General features: G+C 39.0%; 3 protein-coding genes across 4 annotated transcripts; 1 reads left to right on the forward strand and 2 right to left on the reverse strand.

Annotated features, from left to right (window-relative positions):
- Positions 1–157: 157 nt before the first annotated feature.
- Positions 158–3,291, reverse strand: nr5a5 (nuclear receptor subfamily 5, group A, member 5). Of its 2 annotated transcripts, none has more exons than XM_011478063.4 (7): positions 3,056–3,291; positions 2,502–2,617; positions 2,212–2,353; positions 1,318–2,054; positions 1,043–1,162; positions 776–896; positions 158–671 (listed from the first exon to the last, which is right to left on the reverse strand). In XM_011478063.4, exons 1-7 carry the CDS (start codon positions 3,153–3,155, stop codon positions 424–426), a joined length of 1,584 nt encoding a protein of 527 aa, XP_011476365.1. In that variant the 5' UTR covers positions 3,156–3,291; the 3' UTR covers positions 158–423. The 2 variants fall into 2 exon arrangements, with proteins under 2 accessions (XP_011476365.1, XP_004071664.1); XM_004071616.5 differs by having other exon boundaries at positions 776–923.
- A 1,358-nt stretch (positions 3,292–4,649) lies between these two features.
- soul5 (heme-binding protein soul5) lies at positions 4,650–6,064 on the reverse strand. Its single transcript, NM_001278893.1, has 7 exons — positions 6,025–6,064; positions 5,867–5,926; positions 5,695–5,776; positions 5,495–5,615; positions 5,220–5,356; positions 4,983–5,143; positions 4,650–4,889 (listed from the first exon to the last, which is right to left on the reverse strand). Coding segments are annotated over exons 1-7 (642 nt in total). The 5' UTR covers positions 6,027–6,064; the 3' UTR covers positions 4,650–4,810.
- A 2,504-nt stretch (positions 6,065–8,568) lies between these two features.
- LOC101162684 (retinol dehydrogenase 8) lies at positions 8,569–11,255 on the forward strand. Its single transcript, XM_004071615.4, has 7 exons — positions 8,569–8,712; positions 9,331–9,475; positions 9,643–9,804; positions 9,896–10,075; positions 10,160–10,253; positions 10,369–10,552; positions 10,662–11,255. The coding sequence occupies exons 2-7, from the start codon at positions 9,379–9,381 to the stop codon at positions 10,857–10,859; spliced, it is 915 nt and encodes a 304-aa protein (XP_004071663.1). The 5' UTR covers positions 8,569–8,712; positions 9,331–9,378; the 3' UTR covers positions 10,860–11,255.
- Positions 11,256–11,483: the final 228 nt, after the last annotated feature.

Genomic DNA, 11,483 nt, shown 5'->3' on the forward strand with positions numbered 1-11,483 from the left:
TGTTTTTCATACTCATTTTTTTATTATTATTCTTTTTCCTTGTGCTTTTGCTGCTGAAAATGAAAAGATTTTGCTGCCAAAACAAAGAAATCCTGTCATTTTTTAACACATTATGAAAATGTCCTTAAGCTTTGGACGTACAATGAAGCAACAGCCAAAGGATTCAAGAGTGAATTTTATTATTTTGTTTTCACTTTTCCAGCCAACTTTAAAGAACATGGGTCACAAATGTCCCAGCGGTCTCTTTATTGTAGTAATACTGTTGACACAAGCTTTGACAAAGCATGGACAGGTGGGACAGGTGGTCCCTCTTTGAGGGTGTCAGACGTTCTCATTGGTGCTAGCTGTTCCTTTGATACGTTAGAGGAAAGGAGCAGCAGCAGTTGTGCGCCTGCCTCCCCAGTGTCACTTAGTTCCAGCCTCTTAACTGTGTTTGGCATGCAGCATCTCTGCCAGCAGGGAGTTGCAGGGTAAGTCTCCTAATAGGTGGCGCTGGTACAAATAATCCTCCACCTGCAAACTAATGCTGCGTACCTCGGGCAGACGGAGAAGCAGCTGGCCGAATTTGTCTGAGTGTCCTGGGTTATTTCTCTGAGTGTGCTCCATCAGGGCCCTGTTGACCTTCTCTTGAGTTAGCTCGACTTGCTTGCGGTTCTGTACTGACTTCACATCTAAAGCGGGCAAAAACAAAAAAATTCGAATCGATTTTTTTTTTTTAATTCATAGTAGAATGCACACTATGAACAAAAAAAGACAGCTTTTTTGTTTTTCTCACCAGGGTTGAACAGCACTAGGTATTTGAGACAGACAAACTCCTGTTTGTCCAACTGGAGTGCCTTAAGTTTGGCCACCAGGTCCTGGGCCCTTGACACCAAGCTACTGAGTGTCACTCCAGCCTGGGAAACAATTGTTGACACCTCAATCTGCATCAGAATAAAGTACATGCAATGACGACAGCTTTTAGTCTCTGTGTCACCAAAAATAACAAAAGGCTTTGATTGGGAATTTAAGAATTTCCTTTTTCATGCATCAAGTTCTTTACCTGTTGACCTGTGACCAGATAGACGCAACTCTCTTTGCCATATGTGACTTGTCTGCAGAGGTGGTCCAGGACCAGCAGCTCACTCCAGCAGCTCTGCAGCAGCACCATCTGGTCCTCCACCTGTTGAAAAACGTGGGAAAGGTGAAGGCTACAAACTTTTTAGCCTACAAAAAGATGTGACAAAGGAAAAATGTCTTTGAGTTTGTTCTCATGGCTACTAACTGAGTCTACAAGTTGCAATGTGGAGAAAGTGTTTCTGAATTGAAGATTCCCACCTTCAGCTCCTTGAAGAGGTCCGTATTTCTGGCCCACTCCACGAGCCCAAACAGCGTCTGGTCAGCAATCTTGCACATGATGCTAAATGTGTTTAGACGATCGTGTTTCCCTCGATTGGCCTGTTCTCTCTGCAGAATGGCCAGAACTTTGGTGCACAGAAGGCTCTCATCTTGTTCACCTTCCATGAGCTGGTTCAGGAAGCTACGAGAATGAGGAGATGGAGGAGTGGTTGGTGTTTTACTCAAAAACTGGGATGGAGCTGCAGCTGAGTTCGGTGTAGAGCAAGGTGATGATTCAGGGGATTTTCTGGATGTGGTTGCAGTCTTTGGGGTCAAACTCTCTGGGTATTGTGAGGAAGCTGAGCTGTAACTGAGAAAAAACTCTCCTTTTTCCTGCGGGAATCCAGATAAGGAGCAGTATGCTCCAGGATAAGGTAGAGAGGGAGGAGTGAGCACTCTGTGGTTCACGGAGGAGTCCAGAGGCTTGAGTTCCCCTCCCTGCCCCGTGCTGCTGGGATACATGTAGGTTACACTGAAGCCATCTGAAGATGATGGATCGATTGAACGACAGCCTGAAAGGTGAGGATCGTTTGGAGATATGGGGCAGTGTGTCTGTGTAGTTTCCTTCTCAGTCCTGAAGGGAGCAGTGTTTGCCTTTTGTCGTTTCATCTGCCTGTCCCGTCGGTATATAGGCCCAAATTTATTCCTGCCGCCTCTCATCCGATCCGGTCTCACAGCTGATGATTGAGAAAAAGCTTTCAGCAACATCTTGAAACAATTCATTATTTATAGCAACACAGAGGCATTACGGTTCTCTGCATCCTAATTCCAACTGATCCAAAGCAAGTTAGATTATATCAGTTCTGGTTTAAAAGTCTGTTTCATCGTGTGTACCTTCTCTCTTCATACCAACAGCCAAACACTTCTGGAAGCGGCAGAAAGGGCAGCGTTTTCTCTGGGAAAGGTTCATGGGGCAGCTCTGTTGTTCAGCACAGATGTAGTGCTTGTTGTTCTGCACTGAGCGTTTGAAGAAGCCCTCCATGCAAAATTAAAGCAAAAAATTATCCCTCTGTTTTATTCTGTTTTCCATGAAAGATGGTAGACATCTCTCCAGTCACAAACAAGTCTGTTTATATTCTAAATAAGCACCAGATCATTGATTGAATGGATGCTTCATTGATTACCTTGCAGCTCTCACAGGTGAGCAGTCCATAGTGGTATCCCGACACCTTGTCACCACAAACGGGGCAGCTCTCCTCTGGCTCTGTCCTGCTGTTCTGCTCTGTCTTTTGCTCCTGAGCTGCAGAACACCAGCATTTATGTTAAATATAATATATGAAATAGCTGGTGTGAAAATCTATAATAAAGGCTTGAATCATGCACAACAAAGTCAGAAGAACCATGCTGCCTGCATGAAAATGTGGCGTCCACTGCTCAGCTGTGTAGAGAACAGTGCGGGACCACCCCCTCAGTCACAGACAGAACCTTGTCACTCATATAGATCTGTTCACGATGATCAGAGATATGACCTTACATAAGTCTGTGTATCTAACTATGTGATTAGGATGAATCCTTTAAAAAAACATTTGTACTACAATAAACAGTGTTTATCACATTTAGATCACTTCTAAGTCTCATTGTAAAACCTAGATTTAAAAATCCACATGAAGGGCAATCTGGTTGTCTGGACATGAACCTTTAAAGATGCAGGTGTGTGACAGTCACATCCAGTACTCACATGTTGAAGATCCCTCCAAAGCTGAAAGATCCTCTGGGTAATTACAAATTTGGTGAAAAAGAGGCTGAGGCTGCTCCAAGCCATAACCAGGTCTGTCCATCTTGAGTTGTGGGACAGAAAATCCACAATCAGTTTAACCCAACCTCCATTGTTACAGAAGTCGGACGTCCTAACAGACACAGCGGGACAGTCGGAGAAAGTGCTGCAGGTGGTCAGGCTCAACAGCTCAGAAAGACTGACGGTAGTTTGAGGCCTGCAAGTGGACTTCGATCCAAGGTGGGGGTCATAAAATCTCTCCTGACTGGCACTCCTAACCAGTCAGTATGTCAGCAAGCCTGAGAGACAGGCAGCCCATCCAGGGTAGACAGATAGCCACCTGCTGGAATCTTGCTGTAATGAAATAACTTACTAAACCACACCAGAACCCAGCTGATAAGAGATAAGATAAGAACCTACAGTGGAGTGTGTACAACCACTTGCAATCACACACATTTCCTCGCCTTTAATCTTTAGTTTTCAGTGAATTTTTTTTTAGTGCAATGGCAGATAAAGTCATTTTTCACTTAAATAAAAAGATGCACATGAGAAAATATTTCCTGTAACTTTTCATTTTTCTTATATAAGATTGAATAAATGTTATCAGTAGAACATGAGTTTGAACTTGATCCTCCTGCAATGAAAAGATTAATACTACACTTTGAGTTCAACTGTTTTGTTGTTGCTAGGTGATTTTTTTTTCCTTCAAAAAATCTGAATGATGTTACAATCATAAAAAATAAATCACGACAAATTATTTCGGCAAAACTGTTCAGACCAAAAAAGTCACTGAGACCAAAATCTGGACAAAAACTGTCCAGTTTCTGGATAAAACACTAGAAAATTATATATAATCTTTTACCAATTCTTTCTGTTCTATTGTCAGAAGGATTGCTTTAGGAGTTAAAGGTTGCAAATGCAATGTTGTATGTGTCAACTTTAGTTTCAAACACAGTTATTTCCATACAGTTATAGTCATTATTTAGACTTATGTCTATTAATTTTCTTTAGTACAGCAGTTTTACACATTTATGCATGTAATCTAAAAACCTCAAAGCATTAAAATCTGTTTAAGAAAGAATTCCAGATCCTCACAGCAACTAATGTTAGCAAATATTTAGCCTTAAAACAGTTATCTTAACACATAATGGAGGCCGTGCTATCACTTGATCTGATGAAATTAAATGCTCATATCTAAATAACTGTCAAGGTGATAGACCAACAATGAGCTACTTTTCAGATGATTACAATGATGTCAAAGAGGGCTCAAAGGTGACACATTACGACACCTGTACATTAGATTGTCCTCATAAATGTCCGTGCCAGTTCCACTTTCCTGATTCTCACGCCAATTTAACGTCACACGCCTTTTCTAGACCCTATAAAATGCAAAAGATGTCTTCAAAGCCCTTCGTGTTTGCTTTACCTTTTGCTTGATGTGTGAACCAACATATGATGGCAAAAAAAAAAAAAACCTTTAACCATGATGAATGAGAGTGGAACCTGAGTAAAGCAAAAAAAAAAACAAAGACCAACCAAAGATTTTACTAAACAAATTACTGCAAAAGTTGAATTTATTGAATAAAAAGAAAACAATCAGGGGGACAAAATTATAGCTATACATTTCATTTACATCTTAGATTGGATGGTTACATGTATGACTTGCAGCAGGTGCAGTAAAGAGGCTCCCAGCTTCCAGGAGGGAGACGATGCTTCCAATCACTCGCTTGTGTTACACACAGGTTCACCCTCAACAATGTACCACACCTCATTGTGCCTCTTCAGTATAGTCATAGGGCTGCAGGAAGACACACATGCATATTTAAAACATGACATTTATACACGTGCATCTCTTTTTTACTATCTTAAACATGCTTGTCATTTCTTTTACCTGTTATAACCAACACTTCTGTGTCCCTTTTTGTACTTTGCGTTGACAGCATCAAGGGCGGAGGAGAGCTCGTTTGACTTGAGTTTGTCAGACAAAGTTGCCAACCATCCTCCATAGCTCTTCACATAGACATTCATTTCAGGTGTTTCGTGGATGTATACCTGAAGATAAACCGAGTTTTTATTTTCAACTGATCAAGGAAAATCCCCGTCTTTGTTGTTGCAGTTGTCGACTTACATCCACATTTGTGGGTTTGGGAGGATTAGACTGATGTTCAGATGGCAGCAGAAAGCTCATTGTGAAGTCACCCTTTTCCCAAAGCTTCTTCTCAGGCATTCTCAAAACAACTGGTGTGGTCATTTCGATTTTCTTCCCTTAAGATGAAGATTTCATTTAGAATTTAAAAACAGAATAAACCTATTGCAATAAGAAAGTCTGTATACATATTTTTATAATCTTTTTTTTTTCTTTTTAACAAAGAGCAGTTGTTAAAATGAATCATAAACGTGTACCTCCTTCATTTTCCCCAGTGATGTACTTAAACAGTCGTGTAAACATTTTTGGGGCAGCAAATTCAAAGGCGTAGGATGACTCTTTGGTTGAAGCCCATTTCACAGAATCATAGTGACGGACCTGCAAGACAATTGAAAAAACATTCTGTGAACATCTGTTTGCTGTTTTTTTTTTATGAAATTCTTTTACTTTTACGAACCTCATATGTGCTGGTCTCACAGATGAGATCAAACAGCAGACACTCTGGTGTTTCAAAGCAGAACTCCACTTTAGAGGAGTTTCTGTAAATGTTATTAAGGATCAGATGTTAATAATAAGCATGTTAAAATTTCCATGCAACACACTCTGACAACAATTCTCAGATTTCTTACCCAACTCCGGCCTCAGCTGTGAGCAGCAGAACGAAGCCAACAAGTCCTGAAAGAAACATCCTGCAACACACATGGAAAGTTTTTTTTTCTTATTATTTTTCCATGAAAAACAAAACAATGTGAAATTCACAAACTATTCGAACTAAAATTGTTCTTACATTGTGGTAGATGGTTGTGTCCTCTTGCCACAGATGGTGTGAGAGTTGCCTGGCTGAAAGAAAGTATTTAAGCTTTCTCTGCTTATGAAACAAAAAACTGACCACTCCCTGAACTTTTAACACAAGCCAGACTGTTCAGTGTCAAAACCAATGAGAATTCAGCCAAGAAACACAAAAGACTGAAATGCTGGGTCACATGTATCTTTGGAAATCTATATGATTGTAATGCAAAAAAGTGAGATTTGATCTCATCTAGTGCTTTCCTTTTACATGTGCATAACAAAGCAAAAGAAAAACTGAACAATAAAAGCATCAAACATTTAGAAGAGTGGATATTTTCTGACTGGCTCTAAAGAAGAGCACTCACTAAATGTCAGTGTGACCCTGTGTGTTCACAGCTGTGCTCGTGTGGGTGGATTACAATGCAGAAAAAATACTTTCAGCCCATGTGCATCTGTACAAAACTTTTTTAAGCTGTTGATTAATAGGAGAATCGTTCTCACCTGAGACGAACCATTGTGTGAGGAAGTGCCTCACATGATCAAAGTGCCTGTTTCTCCAGCAGTATTAGTTACTGGAGAGAAAATGCAGATATGGCAACCCTGATCCTCCATTTACACCACAAACAAAAACACAAGACAGAGAGTTAGGAAATCATTTCTCTGGAGTATTGAGCAGGATTGTCTTTTGTTGCGGCTCTCACAATTAGCCTTTTCTTCCTCCAGAACATTCTGTCTTTGGTTATTGTTCCCTTTCAAAAGAAAATCACAAACACTATTTAAATAGTAATTAAATCTTTAATGGAGGCATTTTACTTAAGAATAATAAGGTGGTTTATCTTGATTTTATTTTTCAAAATAAATTTAATTTTCTGATAGGATTTGGAAAAATAACTAGAACAAGCAAAATCGTTGTCATTTTAGTGCAATTTTAAAAACACTTGAGATTCTTCTTCAACCCAATTTTTGGGTTGTTCATGCTCTGGATATATATTTTTGGGTTACTTTTATGAGCACTACTAATTTTGGGGGTTATAGTGGTTTTCACTTTTCATGTTTTTTTTCCTAAGTTTTTTCTTTTACTTATTTTTTTTTTTTTTTTTTTTGCTTAGTTATATAACCCCCCCAAAAAACATTTTTTTAAAACTTATTTTAACTATGGAGGTTTTAGTGTGTGTATGTCACACTTATTATCTATGGAGGTTTTAGTGTGTGTATGTCACCCTTATTATCTAAACCCAAAAAAATACTTTTAACCTTTTTTCACTTTTCTTATGCATTAAAATATCATTAATATACTCAAATAACAAATAATTTGCACATTTCTTCCTTATATCCAAATTTATCTTTTGTTTATGCCAGGATCCTCTATAGAAACATGTGCTTCTCATTCTCACTTTCTTGGACGATTACCTAGAACTCCAGATTCTTACACAATAATTCTGCTGTCATTGCTAGTATCCCTTCAACTAAATTATACTGATTGTATAACCAACCATTATTCACATAACATGACAAAAAACTGTTTTCTGATTATGTAACATAAGTGTTCTATTCATCAAATGTAGAGAGCTTTCCCTGCTGTTACTGGGCAGTGAGCTGCAATGAGGGGTGTAACTTCCTCTGTGTTATAAAACAAGCTTGATATTTCATAATATCAAGAAAAAAAATGCATATTTTAAGTTGCATTTCTGGTGCTATTTCAAAGGTTTGTGTTTTGTGCATGCAAAAAACAAAGAACTTAATTATCTCTAAAACCTAGTTATGCCTCCATGCCAACTGCAACTAGATTTAACAATCCCCAACAGTGGCCAATATCAACTTTATCAACACCATTTGTCCTTGACCTAATGTTAATTCAAGGTGAGAAGTCCTACAGAGGAAACAATATACACAGTCAGATTGTTTATCTGAAAAAAGATTTTTCACGTAGGATATTATTCTCAACCACATGTTAAACAGATGTTTCAAATGACACAATAAACCGTTTTACGCATTTTTTAATTTACTATTACAGTGTATTACCTATAAAATAACAATAAGTTGGACAATGTTTTGCTAAAATTTCTTAATGACGTTTAAACGTTTTTGTTTAAAACGGCTGTTACAAAAACACGTGAGACCTAAAGTTGTTTGTGTGCGCGCGCGTGGACAGATGAAACTCCAGCTGTTTCACATCTGACGCCCTGCTGCAAGCAGTAGAGAGAGGGAAGAGTGTGCCCTCTAGCGGCCAAAATATGGAACTGTGACTCAAAATCCTCAGTCTGGGGCCTAAATTGACAACATTGACGGTGATTTTTTGTTAAGACTTTATTCATTTTATGTTAATAATAACGGTAAAAATGTATTTAAAAAAATGTATATTTTAAAATAAAGCAAAAAATTGCACTGAATATTGTATAATTCTTTTCGATCCATTTCATACCAAAGCTGCAAAAGCAGCAATAAGGGCAATATTGATATTTACATTAATGTCTAGTTTTCGAAGAAGTCATTCTCTAAAGAACTACAATTCCCAGAGTGAATGGAACCTGACCCTGTAAGTAAATAATCCCTGCGCTAAGCGCCGCATGATCCCAGCTCTTAACGCGCCTGCTGCTCTCCGTGTGTTTTCTCCTCTCACGGCTTGGTGTTTTTGGCGTCTGTTTCCCTCTGCGGTCGCAGTGAGGAAGGCGCTGCTGTCCCGCAGGTCGGTAGACTGCTGCCCTGCTAATGGCAACGACAGGCCTCGGCTTGTCTGAGTCAGCTTACCTTGTGTTGGAGCTTTCCACGTCTGCACTTTCGACAGTGACCTTGATACATTTGTTGTTTTACTTTGCAGAACCTGCTCTTATAAATATTGTTTATCAACCCCCTATGTAGATTTGAAGTATGTTCTTGTAGAAAAATAATGCAGCACACAATTATTTAAAGTTATACATCTGAACACTTTCCAGAAGACCCCAAAAAGAATGTAACACTTGTGCAACATAAATGAAATGGGATGTAGAAGATAAGCTGGAGTCTTATCTTCTGTAGACCTGATTGCACTGCTGTATAACTTGATATGATAAAAACATTTGTTAAAAAATAACAGAAAAAAGGCCATTCTGCAATATATATATATATATTTACATGCCAGCACTCTCACAAGATTAATGTCAAGGCATTATATCATATATTTCATTCATATAATATATGAATGAAATATTCCACCAACTTGAACGTCACGTCTTGGTTTAATAAAATTTTGGCATTTTTGTTTAGTTTTGTGTTTTACAAAAAAGTAACCAATTGCACTCTGACTAAGAGTCATAATTGTTTTCAGTACATCATTCAAGGGTCCACCTCAACTGGGGGACAGACGTCAAATTAAATGGGAGCCAGACGAGTGTTGGTGACTGGCTGCTCCTCTGGCATTGGCCTGGCTGTGGCCGTGCGGCTCGCCAATGATGAACGTAGACGCTTTCAAGGTTAACTCTCCTCACTCAGCCTGAATCTATTTTTATTTATTTCACCTGCTTTTTTTTTACAAGAAGGATCTGTTGAGAACAAATTTTCATTTACAGCGATGACCTGGCGAGCGGACATGTCTGCAGTTACTGACATGTGCAGTGTGCTCGTTGTTTGTGTGAGACAGTGGTCGCCACCATGAGGGATCTTGGGAAACGGGGTCCTTTGGAGGAAGCAGCTGGTGACTCATTAAATAAGACCCTGGAAATCAAAGAGTTGGACGCTTGCTGTGAAGACTCCATCAAAGAGTGTGTCAACAGCCTGTCCAACAGGCGAGTGGATGTCCTGGGTCTGTTTCCTCCACTTATATTCACAATTTAAGATAAGTAGGGAGATCTTCCTATGTAGAGATTATAGGTTTTATCCGTGTTTCCTTGCAGTGAGCAATGCTGGGGTTGGTATGATCGGACCATTGGAGTGCCAAAGTATTGCTACTATGAAAGAGCTCTTTGACACCAACTTCTTTGGCCTGGTCCGGCTGGTGAAAGAGGTGCTGCCTGACATGAAGCGACAGCAGAGCGGCCATATTGTGGTGATGAGCAGTGTCATGGGAATACAGGGTGTGACATTTGAGTGACACTTCTGGGAACTGTTTGGAGTCAGGAGGTTGCTTAGACATTTTTTTTTATATAATTTCCTTACAGGACTTCTGTTCAACGATGTCTACTCTGCCTCCAAATTTGCCGTGGAGGGATTTTGCGAAAGTTTAGCAGTGCAAGCATTGAAGTTTAACATCAAGTGACTATAAGTTACCTCTGCTTTATAAATTCTGTCTGCTTACATTGCTTGACATTGGAGGGATCTTTATTGCCAAATGACTGAACTAAAACAGCATTCCTGTGCCTGTCGCTAGGACCACTTTAGTAGAACCGGGTCCCGTGGTGACTGAGTTTGAGAAGAAAGTGTACGAAGATGCTGAGAAGATGGACCTGTCAGAAGCAGATGAGGAGACGGCACGAATCTTCTGGGAAATTTACCTGCCATACTCTAAAAAGGTCTTCCTCTCACTCGGTCAGACACCAGAGGAGGTGGCTGAGGTAAGTGGGAGCTGGATTCTAAGTTACACCACAACTCATTTTGTCAGGCAATACACAGAATCACAATGTGTCTCCTGGTGATGGATGGATTTTTTTTTTTACTTGTTAGCAAACACATAAAGTGATCACAGCCAAGGAGCCGCCTTTGCGCCACCAGACAAACCAGCTGTACATGCCCATGACCGCCCTGAAGCACGCCGATCCCACCGGCAGGCTGCCACTGGACACCTTCTATAAAATGATCTTTAAACATGAAGGCATGTTTAATGCTACGCTTGGCCTTCTGCGGATGCTCCGCAAGAAATAATGGTTTGATTCCTGATGACTTGATTCAAAGTTTTAGTCCCCTTATTTTAAAAAGTGGTTTTGTATATTTTTTTTTTCTTTGATTGATTGATAAACTTACTATTAATGGTATCAATGCCATATCATTATTTTTAAATTCATGATAAAACAACAGAAAAAGTTTTCTTCTGTGAGAATAGTAACGTTACAGTTAACTAATCTGTGCTATTTTTAAAAACACTAAAGATATGTTAAAAAATAAATGAGATTTTGTGTTTAAATTATTCAAATGAAAGGAATTAGTGAAAAACAAATCTATTGATAGCTTTCAATGCAAACTAATTTTTTCTTGGAAAATTAAATGTACATGTTCTTGTTTTAAACTAATTAGATCAATAAACAAACGAGTGGGAAGTTTGTGGACCACCTGACTCTTTAACTTTAAAATCTTCACAAACAAATGTGTTTAAGTAATTCATTCCGAGTAAAACCTTTTTGACTCCAGCATTGGTTTCCTAAAAATGAAAATCCTTCGTATTACAGATCATAGGTTAAATTATTAGTTTCATGCCTGTATTTAGTCGAGTCAAAAGATCTGTTTAGATGTAATTGTTTCATGACATTGAATCAGAAGTAATTTTTGCCT

Source organism: Oryzias latipes, chromosome 8 (assembly GCF_053564925.1).
Source record: "Oryzias latipes strain Hd-rR chromosome 8, Olatipes_Hd-rR_3.1".
Classification (NCBI taxonomy): domain Eukaryota; kingdom Metazoa; phylum Chordata; class Actinopteri; order Beloniformes; family Adrianichthyidae; genus Oryzias; species Oryzias latipes.